Raw genomic sequence first — 17,271 nt, 5'->3', positions numbered from 1 at the left:
CCATTGGTAAATATCTGATGGATGTTTCTATGCCAGGGAGTCACCTTGTTTGTTCTCAGGAGTAGCCATACTGCAGCCTCAGTCCTTTCTTGGTCATCTTTCGATAGGGCTGCCTCACCCTGGCATTGCAACTACCAAAGGAGCTCTCTGAAGCTGCCCTGATTTCCTCTGTCCCTCAGTCAGATGGAGATTACTACTTGTAGGAAAATATCAATCTTAATTGAGAAAGGGCCTCAAAAGCCTTCATTATTTCCAAGGTTACTGTAGTAGCCACTTATCTTCTTACTATCCTGTTCAGTGATTGGTTGGTCTTGGATTCTTAACTGGCAGGAAGATGTCAAGGAAGCTGTCCAGTCCAATTCTCTCATTTTATTAATAAAAGCACCCGAGTCCAGGAAAGTGAAATGACATGCTCAAGGTCACACTATTAGGAACAGAAGTGGAATTTAAAAATAGATCTTCTATTAACTGAGCTTTTTTCTAGTACAACATGCCTCCCCCACCCCCACCCCTGGGGAACTAAGAAGCTCATCTCTGTAATGAAGTTGTTGGTATTCACCTTTTAAAAAATGAGGAATTTTATCTTCCCCAAAATAAGGCAGGTAGGATCGCCTTCTTTATGTAGTCTGCCTGTTGGCATTAGTAATAGATTGTGGAGGTGTTTGGGTATATTTAAGCTATAAACCCTATGCCTGACCTTAAGATTTCTCCCTTAAACTTCAAGTGAAATTAATCATTGGTTTTTTAATTCTTAGAAATTCTTGTTAGATGCTTTACTCAGTCATTTCATAAATCGTCCAAGTGTCTGTCTCGTGTCTTACATTAGGCTAGAGATGTATTTGCTTATTTACCAGCCTTACCAAAGCAACCCATTGTTCAAACATCCTGGATAACAGGAATATTTTTATATCTTAGAGGAATAAAACATTATTTAAAAAGATGCAGTAACCAATTAATACTTCTTTCTCATTCACATTTATCTTCCCCCAAATTAGACATTTAGCTGTTTGTGTCACTGTAGAAATTAGCTACAAATTTTTTCCCCTTAGATAGTAAAGAATTTGATCCTCTGCATATGTATATTATATATCACAAAATATTTAAATAAAATAATAATTCCAATTCTATATATCTAGTTAGGATACCAAAATAATAGTTACTCTTCACAGCATTTGGAAAATTTATTTCTTTACCAATTGAAAAAACCTCATGTTTAAAGCAATTCACACTAGAAAATGTCAGCCAGAAAATAATATTCTGTGTCAGATTACAATTTCAGAAAGATAGTAAAACACATAAGTCTAATCTTAACTCATCTTGCTGAACTTGCCCATAAAACAGTTATTTCTTAGTTATAAAGCAGCATTAGATATTTTATTTAATTCTAGGCATTCCTATATGATATTTTTTTCCAGTTTCCAGTCCACACTGAACACAAAGTAAGCCTGAAGTCTGATGCAGGATGTAGCTATTGCTATTCAAATGTAATCAGGATGTCCTATCACTTGATTACCTCAGTAGATACTCTTTAAGTAGGGGTAATATGTACATAGCTCTTTAGCTGGATATGTTTTTCTGATAAGACATCTGTCCAGAGAGAACCACTTTGTAAACTGAATTTGTGGTCTGTTCAAATGACATCCTCTTTGTTTACAACCTTAGTGTTATCACTTAAAGTCTTTTCCCTGATTATGCCTCCTTCTAATTTAAAACATATTGCAGTTTTTCGTGATCTGTCAGGATTGCGTTAGTATTTAATTCTATTGTACTTGAACTTACTGTAGTTTTTCTTCCTTCTAAACCTGTAGAAAGATTTTTTTTTAGTTGATTCATAGTGGTGCCTTATTGAGAAGAGACCTAAATTTTCAGCCAAAGAAGTGATCAACTCTTGTCCACCATATTGAGCTAGTAGATTTGAACTCAGGTCTTTGACTTCTTTTCCACTGCTCATTCCTCAAATCTGAGTGGACTTTTAATCTTTCATGACCTCTGTAACATGCACATTATTTTTATGCCTTTGAATAGGATGCAATTTAGATTTTTGTCTGAGTTTTATCTGCTAATACAGTGGTTTATTCTATTCAATTGACCAGCATTTCAAACTGTTATATCGTTTTATAAATGATTTTCCTATCAATATCTCCAGTGCTTCCTAAAACTCCATACACATGCTGGATGGGATCTATTTTTTAATCATTTATTAGTCATCACATTGAAAACATTGTTTGGGCTGCAAGTTTTATTCACACTGAGAATGATATGGATTTTTACACAAGGGCTCTATATATACTACAGTACTGGCCTAGGTTGGTAGAATGAGCTGCCGTTTGTGTAGATGGATGGAGATTTTTCCCAGTGGTCACTCTCTCACTGGGAGTGGGGAGGATGGTTCTTAAAGTTGTTTGTGGCCTTGGCCTAGCCACCTTCAAAATTTACTGAAAATTTGCATTTCCACAAATGATGTGAAAAGGCAGGAAGGAGTTTTTAGACATTAACTGAAAACAAAATAGAGAATAGAGGGAGGTAAAGGAGCATAACCACTGCTGACCCTGTCACCACATTTTTTTTCAGTAAATTCTTCTATAGGGTCTTTGTCATACAATTTTCTGTGCGTCCTCATTATATGTTCTTAAGTGTAATTTAAAAACTGATTTTGTATTGTCTACAGTTGAACCGTTTATTTCTTTAGGAATTTCTTTAACACTAATTAAACACACCGTAGTCAAAAGCATCTTTACAAAGTACGTGGACTTCTCCCTCTATCTAGCTTCCAAAGATATTACAAAGATATTTAGAACACTGGCCTTCTAGTTGTCAATATTTTGAGGTATGTGATGAATAAATGGAACAGCCTTACATCTTTCAGTGGTAGAACTGTCAAGAAGTGTTCGTCTTTTTGCCCCTCGCCCCCAAATGCAGACTATTTCAGAATGCATTACAGAGGAAATAAACAGTTGATTTTAAGTTAAGCGTGAGCCTAGCAACCATTTGCACTGTATTGATGTCAAAAGTACCTCTCTGCCAAGCTCTAAAATGCATCTTCAAAAACTACTGAAAATATCCAAGAACTTTAGTGACGAACTACAAATGGACTTTAGTATTGATAAATAAAAGTCAATATGTATAGTGAAAGGAGAGCTTACTGTGATAAATGGGCCCACCATCAGTAAAGATCAAATTATTGACTATCTACGGCAAGGAAAAACCTGTCTATCGCTAACTTCTACAGGTGAGGAGAATTAGCCACAATAGCAATTCAAGAAAAGCTCAAAGAGACATGTAAGGAGAATTCATTAAAAATACATACAAAAGTAGGCAGTAACAGTCTGTTAAATATATCTGTGACCCCAGGCTAATGTATTTCTTTGGCCAGGCCTGGGTTCACACCTTCCCTCTCAAGGAGATTTAATTTAAATTTCACTTCCCAACAAACCCTATTGCAGGGGAATTACCTCTGCATTCCTAAAAACCATGTCACTCTTGGAATATTGTGTCTAATGCTCCTACTAGTTACTTTGTATTATACCTCAACTAGATCACAAGTTGTATGCGGGCACATTAAAAGTGCTTCGTGTTTTTTGTCCCTCACATGGTCTAGCACAGAGCTCTACCCATAATAATGACTGATCAATATTTGTTGATTTCATCAGTTTTGAAATGATTCATTTACAGAAGCCTAGGCCACACATCATGTCAGAGTTTACTGATGAAACATCACAAGAAACACCCAAAAGAATAATTGCAAAGATTGGCCTATCAAAAAAAAAAAAAAAAGTGGAATGGCAGTAATTAACCTCTCCAATGTCTGTTGTTCCCAATTGACAGAATGTAGGGATTTCTTCCACAGTAGATTTAATTGGATACTCTATAAACTACCCAGTAAAAAAATGGCACATCTTGTACCATCTCAAATTTGGAAGCTAAAGTGTAATTAAGCAAAATATCTGAAGAACAACCCTTTCTACTCTCCTACCCCCACAAAAAGCACACCCTCCAAAATCAGAGGTGGAGACAAAAATAGCTGCATGGTACCTTATACTGTGAGTTTAATAAAGATCATGCAGTTAAAACTACATCTAACTTTCCACTTTTCTTGAAAGATTTGGTATGTCAGTTTATCCTGGGACCACTTTATTGCCACTAAAAATGGTTGCAAGCGTTGACTTCCATTGTTCTAATACCATGCTCTCTTCAGCTCTTTGAGGCCCCTGTGTCTAGAAGAGCCTTTTGGAGGAATGAATAGATAAATGAATAGATGCAAGTTTTAGATGAAAGAATAGTGTATGGGATCACAAGTGTGATGCAGTTGCCCAAGTAAACACAGATGCTACTTCATTCGTTGTTAGTAATAGATTTAGTTGTATGGTTAATTCCCTATTATAAATACCAATGTAAGTATCTCAGAAAATTAACAAGGTATATAGAGAAAAAAAACCATTAAAGCATGCCAGAAAATTCTGACCAATGTAATAGTACTCTGCAACTTTGATGCATTTAATTATTCCACTTAAACCTTTCACAAAAATCTATGGATTCAAAAATAATCTGTAAGTATGATCTAAACTGAGGAAAACTAAATTAAAGGCAGTGACATCAAAATAACTACTTAGGCCATACATACTACCCATACATACTACTTAGGTGTCTCCTCCCAAGTCATGGACTAACCCACACTACTGTTTTGTAAATATGCATCTTTTATCTCAAGTGGGCCTAACAAGAAACCGAGCAGATCAGGTTGAAAGTAACTCAAAGCACATATCCTCCTGGTTTGGGAGGACATCCAGCATGGCACGTCTGCTTCATTCATTTGTTCATCCATTCACCCATTGCACAGATCCTTCAAGAATACTTTCCATAGCCCAGGGCATACAGAGGTAAATAAAACAGACATGGTACCTACTTCCATGTTTTTTTTTTTCAGAAAACTCAAATGCAGAAAAGGAAACATTTGGTATGTTTATTCAAAATCAGAATTTTGTATATTTTTTCTCATATTTTGTTCCCATACAAAAAGTTTTAGAAAAGCAGTGAATTCAAATGCTATGCTTGCCCTTCCACAGAAAAGAGCAGTACTATCTGTGTTTTGAGAGGGTAGGTGAAACTGGCAAGAATATTTGGACCAGAATCATGTTACAAGTCACCTTTAAATCTGTATATGTGGGCCTCAGGTTATGGTCACCACTGTTATGCACAGTCCATGAAAACAAGACAAGGAGTCTGGGAGGTGTGAGCTCTCCTAAGGTTGCTTTGGACCTCAGGCGGCCCTCCTTTGTATCATTTATCGAACGTGTGAAGCAACACAAGCTTTAGCCTCTGCATTTGCTCCCTTATCTCCTAAGGGAGGCTTACGAACAGCGGCCAGGCCCACTCCCCTGGGCCAACAAACACATTATTTCTTATAAATATCTATGTTAAATATATATAAACATATTATGACTTATAAATCTATATTTTCTCTATTGCATTTATGGCTTATAAATAATATGTTGTGTGTGTTATCAAGACCTGAGAAGACAGTGGTACTTCTCACCGCAGCAATTTGTGATAGACAAAATTCAATTTTGTTTGGCTTCAGACAAGTAAGTATGACATAATTTATATTATTGAAGCCTTGCTTTGTTTTGTTATTCAGAGTGTCTTCATGAAGACCATGTCTACTTTTCCTGACAAATGATTCCTTGAACAAATATAACAGGGAAATATGTTACTTGTGGAGAGAATTTAGACAAAGTAGTACAACTCGTGGAAAAATGTGGAAACTTAAGTCTGTGTTTCTCTAACAGAGCTAGTAGTTGTAATGTGTTTGTAGGAAATTTTAGATTCCTACGCTGGCTTCTGTTTCTGTTCATAATTCCTACTCAGAAAATATATCATGACTGAAGACCTACCATTCAAAACACCAGCCCTCCTTATTATCATTTGCGTATTCACTCTATCTTTTTAAAGTTATTCTTATAGGGCTTTTTGTGTTTGGAACAATAGTTTTTAATTTGATGAAAGAGAACCAAAATGCATAAAAAGTGTTCATCCACTGTGATTTGTGTGACAAAAGGAACCATTGCAACAGCATAGAGCTGGTCTAATTGAACAGCCTGATGTTCTTCCTTCTGTGTCCTGTTGCTGTTAATTGACTATATTGTTTTAGATTTATGCATTAAAAATACGATTTCTACTTCGAAGGGATCACTTCGTTACTTTGTAGCTTTTAAGCTGATGCCATGAACTTATTTTTCTTCTAAGATAAAGTCTCATGTATAGATTTTTCAACTAATTACATGTCTGCCAATACATACTTAGAGGATACATTTTATTTCAATTTATTATTTGTGTTTACATAGTGTGTCCCTGGAAATATCTGTGGAAATGAAAGGAAATGTTTAATGGTGTTTATTACTACTTTTTCATCGCTCTCTTTCTCTTTCTTTGCTCTCTCTTTTTTTAATAGCTCCAGTCAGTCCGGTCAAGCATGACAGCAGCTCAAACTCGGCAAACTTCCAAGACACCGAGGACATGCCTGACAGATGTGTCTTGGAAGAGTCTGAGAATCCAGGTGAAAGCCATTTAAAAATAGTCAAGTATAAATGATAAATTTGACACAGCTTTGGGGTCCTTGGAAGAGAGTGGGGGGAGAGGACATTGTAATGCTGTTTTCTCTTAGCAGCTGCACTGTCAAATTAATGGTCACCTCCAGGGGTCACAGTGTGGAGCTGTTATCTTTTCCTCTTTCATCAAGAATTCAGCTGGAGGAAGTACAAAGGCTTTATGACTGAGAAGGGAAGCTGACACTATTAGTTCATTATCATCAATTTTAGGCTAAAGTGGTTAATAGGAGCAGAGATTGGAAACTGGAAAAATGGCAACATTTTAAATATTTCAAATAATGGGATCAAGTGGAAATGGAGAATTAGGGGGAAAAGAGAAACAAATCGTCATCATTACTATCTGTTTTACCTCTCTAAATACAAACAGAACTCTAAAGGGGATGAGAGGATTTTAGCATAACAGTAATGAACGAATGGACAGTGTCAACTGTTTAGAACAAAACAAAATAGTAACCCTTCCTCACTCAATAAGATTTACCCTATGTCCAGGTTACTAATGTTTGTATTCTCTTTGTGGGAAGAACAGACAGAAATGTGCTGGAAGGATATGTCCAGGAATGCTTAAGCATGAATTTTTGTTTTTGTTTTGTTCTGAAGCATGCCTTGTCTTAACAACTAATTAATTAAGAGAAAAAAATTCTTGTGAGAGTTGAACGACAGTTCCTGGTTCACTGCAAAGCCATAAGGTGCTAGAAGATGCCTTATTACCATGAGCGAAAGAGTTAACTATCTTCCCTCACTGAACGTTTTTCTTGCCTGTTTTCTCTGGCCGCTGTGTACTCTCTACCCTCTCACATCTTTGTGTGCTGATCCATGTATCAGATTTTTGATTCATCCTCTCTGTGGCCTGTCAGCTTAGTTAAGAGATTTCCAAATCTTGTAGCCTTCGCTGACAGGGGGCAGCTGCAAACAGTCCCCTGATCCTTCCCCGAGGAGAGCTACTGAGATTTAATTTTCAGTGAAAGGTGCAGCCTGCAATCTATGTCAGGTCCCCTAAGTCATCTCGGAACCCCGATAGGCCCAGTGGCAATGGCTTGTATTTCAGTCCCCTCCACTACACCAAGATTCCTCAAAAGATGAACTGCTGCTGGATGTCTGTTCTCAGCCACACTTCTGCTTCAGAATCCATGGAACTGAGAAATGGCATCTTTAGCAATGACAGAAATTTTTCATTAGCACATTAGCCCCAACCCCTGCCATAATATCCAAACGACAAATGTAGATGTGTCCCACGTGAAAAGGGAGCGGGTAGTGGTAGCATCAGATTTCTATTAAAATTATTTTTAAATTACTTTTAGTTCTGACTAAAATTTTGTCTAATTTTTACTAGGTTTTTAAACTGTTTTAAAAACAGTTTAAAAACCTAGTTTTTAAACTAGGTTTCTATCAATCATTTAACAGGCAGTTAAATCCACGAGGCAAGTTTTTAACCGAAGTGTTCATTGCTTTGGGCAAGAATAGATCAGCTTTATACTGTTTCAAAAGTAGAATAAATTTCAGTCATCCCTCAATATGAGTGGAATTGTAGTGAGGTTCAAATATAGCATAGTCTATCTGATTGATATAAACAAAAGGATATATCAAAAAAGAAAGATTAGAAAATATAGGTGCTGATAAAGAACCTTAACTTAAAAAGTGAGTACCATTCTATACATTGGACATCATTAAACTGGTAATAAAGAATGAATTACTCTGGCTTTTTCCTCTGTCCATTCCTGCATTTTAAGACATCTTGCCTTATAGGCCTAGAAACCTCTGGAGAGTTCACTACTGGTCTCACTGCCTTCCACTGAGAATTTGTGGCTTGGTTGTCATGGAGACATCGTATTTCTCCAAGAATTGCTCATATTGATCCGTGGCCAGGCGTAAATGGCCAAGCGAGTGTGAGGAATAAAGGGGGCTGGGCAGTCCTATAAAATGACCAGGGCTTGTGGGTTGGAAATAAGCTCATAGCAAACACTTAGGTAAAAAGAAAGAAGCAGTTTTATTTTGTTTCAAGCTTTCTTTCTGCACTTTGGGCCATTGTCTTCCTTCTCTATGAACTGAAAGAAACTTGTTAGTCACTTGTCATGTCAGATCTTTGGTGCTTGTCCTGACACAGCTGTCAGCCTTCCAGCTCTGTGCAGTTCAGGGACACACAACAAAGAGGCAGTGACATGAATTATTTATTGCTCCTTGTGTGGATAAAATTCTGTGATAAGAAATTAAGACACGTCTGACAGGGGTGCTTGTTTAGTAAGAAAGATTTTGATGAGAGAGTGCAGTTCCTTGAAGTCTGAGCATTTGAGAGGCAAAATTCTTAAAACTGAGCATGAAGGAAGATTTGTGAAATTGGTGGCATGGTAGGACTTCCTTGTACTGTGAAAATATGACTGTCCACTTCTCAGCGTCCAAAAATTAACTTCAAAATATCAAGTCATTCAAATGTAGGGCCTCCAAAACTATAAACATTACTTTGGTTGTTTAGTTAACTCTATTTACCATGTACAGGTGGTGTTTCTCTGGAAAGCATGTTTAACTGCCTTTGTTAGAAGAAAAAACAAAATTTGGGATTTTTAAATGGTAAGCTTTGAGAAGATGTTCTCAAACCAATAGAACTGCTTCAGTAGCTAAGCTTATAATTTCATTAGTATAGTCATTATTTCTTGTATGGAAAGGAGTGTATTTAAATATGAATGAATTATTCTTACCATTTTCACCTGGAATATTATCACTCATTTAAAATTCTTTTTAACATTTTCATGTACATGCAAAATCCCCTAGTTACAAAGTTGAATGTGGTCAGTCTTTTGGCTTTAATGGATATTGACCTTACATGGTTTTTATCTATGCAATTCTAAATGACTAATATATTTATTACATCATTTTTAATTAATAGCCCAGTTGTTCAAACAGCATCTGGAAAATGAAAACAAAAAAATCATTTTCCTATTCAAGCACAGTTCAAGAATATTGCCTCACATATTCTTCTCTCTAAGGAAAGATTTCTTGGCAAATTCTCTAAACATCATATTACTTTAGCTCATATAGCTTTATATTGCTCATATCAACTAATTTGCATTTGCAGAGAGTAAGAAAACTTGAAGTACAGAAAAACTAAAACAATTTTTTAAAAGATGAAGTTGAAATGTTTTAAATGTTGATAGAGCATTTAAAAATATCAGTAATAAAATCAAACTTTTAGAATTTATATAAAACAGTAAGGTTGACTTTGCAAATTGACTGTCTTTGAATAAAATGGGTTTTGAACTCAGTATGTAGATTGTTTATTTTTTCATTGACATCACTGCTTCTCCAGCACTGAAATGACTAGGATGACCCATTTGTAAATGGCCTGGAGTGTGCATATAGGTCACAATTTAGATACCTGGTGGAGTGGTCATTCACCCAGTCTCTAAAGCGCTCTACCTTATTCATCATGCCATTGTGATCTCTTTATTGGTTCAAGCTGTATACCCAGGTGGGTGCCTGCAGTCCATTAAGGTTGGCAAAGCACCTTTAGACCAGAGCATTCTTGTTACTCTGAGCCAGCTAGTGAACCTGGAGGTCTTGTCTGATCGGTTAAGGCCTCCCTCAGCAGTGTCTTTTCTTTGGAATAATTCATTAGCAACGAGTTTTGACTCACAGGTGAATCCCAGATTGAAGTTTCTGGCTTAGACTCTGTGAAGTCTACTGGCTTCTTCACCAGCATTTATACATTCCTGGAACCTGTGGGAATAACTTCAATGTCTAGTAATAGAAGCACTGAGACAACATGTGAACTTGCAGCTCCCTTTTTTGAGTTTTTAGGGCCATTAGGCTTGCTTTCTTTGGCTCTTTAAGGCCTGGTTGCTTTTGAAACTGAAAGATGTTATCACAAAAATAGTTCAGTTTAGTCTTTTGATGGTTAACTTCTTATTAACTGTTCCATGCACAGTGATTATAGCTCAATCCCCAATCTCCAGAATATTAAAAAAGTGTTCCTTGCCCCTCATCTTTGTACTCATGATGATAAAAAATTTAGTGTGACATTCACAAATTTTATCCAAGTGTTAATGAGAAACCTTGAGCTTTTATCACCTTATTGGCTTGGAAAATTAAGAATTTTACTTCCTAGTGCACCAGGGATAGTGCACTTAAATATAGCTTCAGCTGAAAATAGTAGTGACAAGAGAGAACTTGGAAGTACAAAAAAAAGGATTCAGATAAGCATTTTTATGTCATTCTGAAGTAGTTTATAATCAGTATGCATCTGCCATTAACAGAACACTTTAGTGGTTTTTATATAGCACGTTATGTAGATCTACATACATCATTGTTAATCAATATTGCATTTGCATGAATCTGATGAACAAAACTAGATTTCTTACAGTTTCCTAGGGGATACTACGTTGTGAAAAGCCAAGGTTGTTTTTTTTTTTTTTTTTTTTTTTTTTTATACTATTCTGGCTCATGAATCACCAGCAAAAATCAGGTAACAGAAAGTAGGACAGACTCAGGAGTGGAGTGTTGGAGATGGCTGATGATGATGTGCGAAGCAGAAAAAATGTAGAATGTGCGAGCAGCCCATCAATCATAGCCATCAAGAACACACTTCTTATGCTTAGTGGTAAAAAAAACGTTCCAGAAGAAGTAAGAACAATTTCAGTAGTAAAAACATGTAAGCTCCGTCTTCTAGTTGAGTTTAACAATATCAATATTGTAAATAATTTACCCAAAGGGAAAATTTTAAGCATTAATCTAATAACCTTTAAAGGACATAAAATTCTAGGCATATATATGTAATACATATATAATACAATTCTGAATATTGGTTTAGCTAAAGTAAATAATCAGCTTTTTGAGTTTTTGCCAGTAGGAGTGGGAGTTACTATGATTAGTCACAACATTAATATAAATGTGTTTAGAAGTAGTTTACTGAGGCACAGTGCTCTAATTATTCAAATTAATTTAATCAAGTGATCTTTTAGCCTGCAATAATCATCCAAGTAGTCTGAGAAGTATGTGCGGTTTTTTTATTCCATAGCTCAAACCATATTTCAACTGACATTTATAACATCTGGTCCTAAAACTGCAGTTGTGAGTTTCTCTAAGAACAATTCAGCTCCTTGAAATTTATGGAAATTTACTAATTTCAAACTTGATTCATCTTGTTGACAACTTTTTACCTTTCTCGGTGATTAAAAAAGACCTATACCAATAAGATGTGCAATTAAAATACATTTACCTGAGGCCTGGTTTATAAGAATTTCTTTATTGTCTTAACATTTTATTTCATATAGAAAAAGAAATGTAGAAATTATAGGTAATTCCTTTCTTCCTTCCTTCTTCCATTTCTTCACTTATTTCTTTCCTCATTTCCTCCCTCCTTTCATCCTCCCCTCTCTCCCACCCTTCCTCTCTCCCTTCCTTCCTCCTGCCCTTTCTTCTCTCTTATTTCTTTATTTTACCATATAACCCAAGATAATCTGTTTTCTTTCCAGGTGAACGAAGGCATCATTTATGGATAGCAAAGGTGTGCTCCTGCAAGCTGTGCTAAATGGAATCTCATCTGTTGAACTGGATTTGGACAAATTAAGAAACCCCAAACATGCCAGTTGTTTATCATTGTGTATAAGCTATGTTGTTATTAGTCTAGTTATTAGTTTGTAGTAAATCTGCTGATACTTTGGCCAGAGTCATTACTGATGGAAAACATTCAAATTCATCTAATTTTAGAAAATCATTGTCTAAATCATTCAATGCCTCTTACTTTTGTTTGACTATTTCCAACAAGGAGTGCCAGCCCACAGACACAAATTTAATACCATTTTAGATTTTCTTCCATTTTTCAGTTCCTGAATTATATAACCCTATTGCTTTTAAACAATGTAACAAACAATGCTTTTAAATTTAATGTTGCTTAAATGTATTTGATCCAAAACTTTACCAAATTTGTTTCATTTGTTAGGTTAGGATATTTTGTCTTAGTAGATGCTTTAATTCAGATCAATCACCCTATGGTAAATCTCATCCTTAAACATGAAATGTCAACAAATAGCCAATTCCATTTAGTCATCAATTAGCCCAAATAAGTGATACACAGTATAATAGGGACCAATCTTGTGCAGTCAAGTTAATTTAGACTTCTAATGACATAGAGGCTAATGTCTTTCGCTAAAGGTTGATCTTGTTGGCCATATACATGTAAACTAGGGAAGGGGAATCTACTGATAGCACATCACAACTGATCTTTAATAAGTAAAAACTCTTGTAGTTCTGTTCCCAGAAAGAAGCTTGACTAGCAGGGATTCTCAAACTAAAATATGGGAAGCAATATAAATAAGAACAGACATAAAGTGCTCATATATTAAGGCCTTTAGTGATCTGATTTATTTGCTGTGATTTATATTGTATAATTCCTGAATTTACAGAAAATCATCAAGAAGATTATTAGTGTGCATATGAATACAAATATTGACTAATCCATAGAAAAATGGAAATAAAGTGTTAAATATATGATATATATCTTTATATATCTATCTAATAGGGAAGTTATAGTCACTTCAATTCAACAAACATTTTTTGGGGCATCAGCATCAGGTTCTGTACAAGGGAGGATGCAGTGGGCAAGGGAGAGGGGGAGATTAGAGAATAGAGCTATAAAATTGAAATAGAATGGTTTCTACCCTTACAGAGCTTATAATTAATGACTGGAGTAAATGAATATACCAGAACTAGAGAGGTGAGTGTGACTGTTTTAAAATAGACAAAAATGTGTGTTCTTTTCTTTCCTAAAAGATATTACTTGAAATTACTTTTGAGTTGTATGTCACTAACAATAACATATTGTTAATATGAATAATGATGGAAAATTACCATCCTTTGAAAAAATATACATATATGTGTGTGTGTGCTTCCCTCACCCCTCTGAAAATTGTCAAAAGACGTGTGGAACAAATTTCAAAATAAGGGAAGGTAGCAAGCTAGGCAATGGAACACATTTTCTTGCACGCTGTGTTCTGGCTCTGAAAGCCATTACAAGGAGGACTCCCAAAAATATTATTAATGATAGCAATATCAAGTAAGGATATATCCTCTCACAAGGGCAATTTTAATAGTTGTAACTAATTCAGATGCTCAAGTTCTGTTATGTTTATTAAAAATAAACTTCTTTGCTTTTATAGCTATGTCCTATTATTCTTGTTTCAAAGAAGAATAAAAATAAGTTTAAATAGTTGCCATATTTAGCATTTTTTCAGGTCCAAGGAAACCAATATTGAATTCTTGATAAATGTTTTATTATGTCACTAGCTATAGGAAATTAGAAGTAGCATAACCCTGACATTACTAAATGAAATTTTTAAGATTTTTTTGGTAACACAGTTTATAGTTGCTAAAATTTAAAAATTCCTATCGAATGACTAATTAAAATCTTTTATCAATATGAATTCTGGAGACCGACACCATTAATTATCAAAACTTTTAATTTCTAAAAATGAGAGTTTTAGAGATAGACATTTAAATAATGTTCCCTGATACACATGTGCAAGTGTATTTATGACACAGATCCACTAGTCTGTTTAAAAATAATGATATTGACTTACTTTCAACATGTTTCAGGAATTTCTGTTGTGAGGAGAATTTGAAATAGTAAATTGCCACACAATTAAATGGATCACTCATATCGTACCTAGAAACTCAAAACTGACTGCCTCTTAATTAGGTGTTTGTCCCTTTGTATGTACAGTCTTAGGTAAGAGTGGAGTAATTGTATTAGCGAACAAATGTGTTTGTATCCAGAGTCTTCCTTGGCATTGTAATAAGTAAATCATTTAAAAATTACATTGGGCTTCTTTCTTGGTAATAATCTTGGTGATGTTTATGATTATATATTTTCCTCCAAGGAATATCATATTTTCAAATTTGCAAGCCTGGGTTCTGTTATTCATTGTGGAGTTACACACTGGCAATATTGCATAAGGGAAGAATCTATGTTTAAGAGCCAGAACTTCACTGCCATGTGTCTAGGCAGCATGTCCTTGCTGTGCATCTCAGAGCCTCGCTTCCCCATCCATGTAGAGAGCTCCCTCAAAGGGCTCATCCAGAGGCCCTGTACGAGATGGTTTATGGAAAGCAATCTGAACACTGTAAAACACTTCAAATATAAGGTAAAATTTATAGCATTATAAACATGGAACGGTGGCCTCAGGCCTGAAATATTCTGTTGCTATTTTAGAAACTAAGTTAAGGCTACTTTAAACATGTCACTATTAGAAAAACGATAGGAAATATTTTACTAAGTATTAACATTCTATCTCAAGATGGTAGTATTGGGGTATTTTTTGTTTCCTTCCTTGTACATTTCCCTCCAATGTTCTGTATTTAAAAGCCTTTTATAATTATTAATATGAAAATTTTAGAAAAGATATTCTTTCTCTTCAGTCTTTAGTGGGCACATTATAATAATTGAGGTTTTAAAATTTAAGTTTTATGCCAGATGTTTAAAAAGAAGGCTCAGAATATATTAATTCCAATTGACTTTAAAGTCATTTTTACAGAATGGGCTCTTTCATGTAATTTTAAAATTTCTATTGCATACATTTTGATTACACAGTTATTTAAAAGTAGTGCTATATATTCTTTAGTTCTCCACAAAATGTTATTTTACGTGTAAAGTGCTCAAAGTTGTGTCTAATCTCATATGGAAGTCATTACTTTGTAAACATGTACCTAGTTAGCAATGTAAAATACTTTCAAAATGAACTGTGACCAAAAAAGTTGCAAAGTTGAAACTCTTGAGTAGATATCTTTCTGATGAAGCTACATGGCTTCCTGTACAATGGTCCCCAGACGACTTTGCACTCTGATTTCATCAACAAGGACCCTACAGATAGCATGTATGAGAAAAACGTAAACTGGAAATTAACAGATCTTCCAGTAAGAGCATGCCACTGGAAACTCCCACCCAACTGTGACCTCTGAAGACAGCATGCGTCACTTCATGTCATTGGCAGGGCAGGGACTGGGGTGAGGTTGTCCTAGTACTGCTCACTCACTCACTCTCACCCTCATCAGACCTTATCAGATTCTATCTTCATTTAAGATTTCAATGTCATGGATTTTTTGCATTAATTTGATTTTTATAAATATTGTGTTAAAATATATTTATCTTGATTACTGAATTTTTTGCCACCGTCTAGCCTTAGGCTCTATTCATTAAGTCTAGGATAAATTCACTTTTATCCCAGAAAGCACAGTGCAGGTAAATAGACTGTGACAACTTCATCATTATGAGCATGATTATAATGATACAAATGGTAAGAAATAGTTGTTTTAATACCATGTGAAAACCGAAGCCATAGACCATTGAAAATGTTTTAAATGGCTTATTTCTAGTGGTATACAGGGGGAAATGTTGAGCACACAGAGTGCTCCCTTTTGACATTGTTTTTCCAAATGCCCTTTTTTCATTGCACAGACAAGGTTTTCCCATCGTTGTTTTTAGGGATCCTTCTGTCTTCAACTTGTTACTAATTCGAAAGGTAGCAGTGATTTTTTAATTCAAGGATACAAGGTTTTTAACATCAAAGATGACTAGTACATGTTTAGTACAACACTGTGCCTAAATCTGGAAAGTGCCAAATGCCAGCAAAATGCCAATATTCATAACATGATGCAATAGCAGTAACTGCTTGGTACTTGCTTACAAAACCTATCATTTATTCACTTAGCAATTATTTTAATTGCAATTATCTGTAAAGTCATCAATCGGCTTTTCGATCTTGCATGTGTATCTTCTAGGGAGAATGTGTTTCACACCAGCCTCAGTCACTGAGCATCATGGCCCTCAGATGATGCCATCCAAGATAAAAGGAAGATCTATGACATGTTCTTGACATATCACAAGTTTCCTTTAGACTTTTAAAGAGATTTCCTGTTAGTTCTGCAGTGGAAACTGCATTTCCTATCAGAAATAACCATTCTTATCTATATCAAAAGAATTCTTACGTTCATGTTATCTCCATTTACATCAACTTATAGTTATAATCAACTGAGGAAACATTTTATTTATTTCTTCCTCTTGTATTTTAAAGCCTGCAGGCTTGGTGGGGGGTGGGGGGAAACTATAGGACAGTAAGATTGAGAGCCTTCATCCTCTCCCTGAGACAGTCATTGTCACAGGGATCAAGTTGCACTTAGGGCTGTTTTGATGGTAAGGAAGATTTCCTTGGATCAGCCCCTATTTCATACAGTCAGTGTATTCCCACCAATCTACACAAAACTGCTCCAGTTTCTACAAGAATTTGAGACAAGAAGTGAGGTGAAAATAGTGAACACTATCACTTCAGTTGTGATTGGGATAGTCAATTAAAGGAACAAATATGGAGATTTCTAAAGTATGTTTTCATAGAAAGTATACTGCAGCTGATGCTTGTCTGGATAGGGGTTGGGTTTTGTTTGTAGTCTTCCCGTCATGTAGGTGGCAGCAACACTCAAGGCTAGAAATTTTCTTTCACAGTCTCTGAGCTCTAGTCCATAGCATATACTTACTAAAAATCCTTGTGGAAGAGAAAAGGTTTAAAGTATAGAGACAAATATCTCTATGTCTTCACATATCGCTAATGTGCTATTTTAAGGGTGTGCTAAAGCTGTTCCCATAATGTGAAAACATTCATCATTTTTCTTAATACAGAAGTCATATTCT

At 35.3% G+C, this 17,271-nt stretch overlaps 1 protein-coding gene across 1 annotated transcript in view; it reads left to right on the top strand.

Moving 5' to 3' along the window:
- Positions 1 to 14,433, top strand: part of WDR72 (WD repeat domain 72) — a 192,111-nt gene extending 177,678 nt beyond the window's left edge. Inside the window, exons 18-19 of the mRNA XM_067747546.1 lie at positions 6,449 to 6,553; positions 12,068 to 14,433. Of these exons, the coding sequence (XP_067603647.1) occupies positions 6,449 to 6,553; positions 12,068 to 12,123 (161 nt within the window). The 3' untranslated portion in view covers positions 12,124 to 14,433. The remainder of the gene's footprint in view (positions 1 to 6,448; positions 6,554 to 12,067) is intronic.
- Positions 14,434 to 17,271: the final 2,838 nt, after the last annotated feature.

Source organism: Pseudorca crassidens, chromosome 1, assembly GCF_039906515.1.
Source record: "Pseudorca crassidens isolate mPseCra1 chromosome 1, mPseCra1.hap1, whole genome shotgun sequence".
Taxonomy (NCBI): Eukaryota; Metazoa; Chordata; class Mammalia; order Artiodactyla; family Delphinidae; genus Pseudorca; species Pseudorca crassidens.
This window is presented reverse-complemented; position numbering and strand designations above follow the sequence as displayed.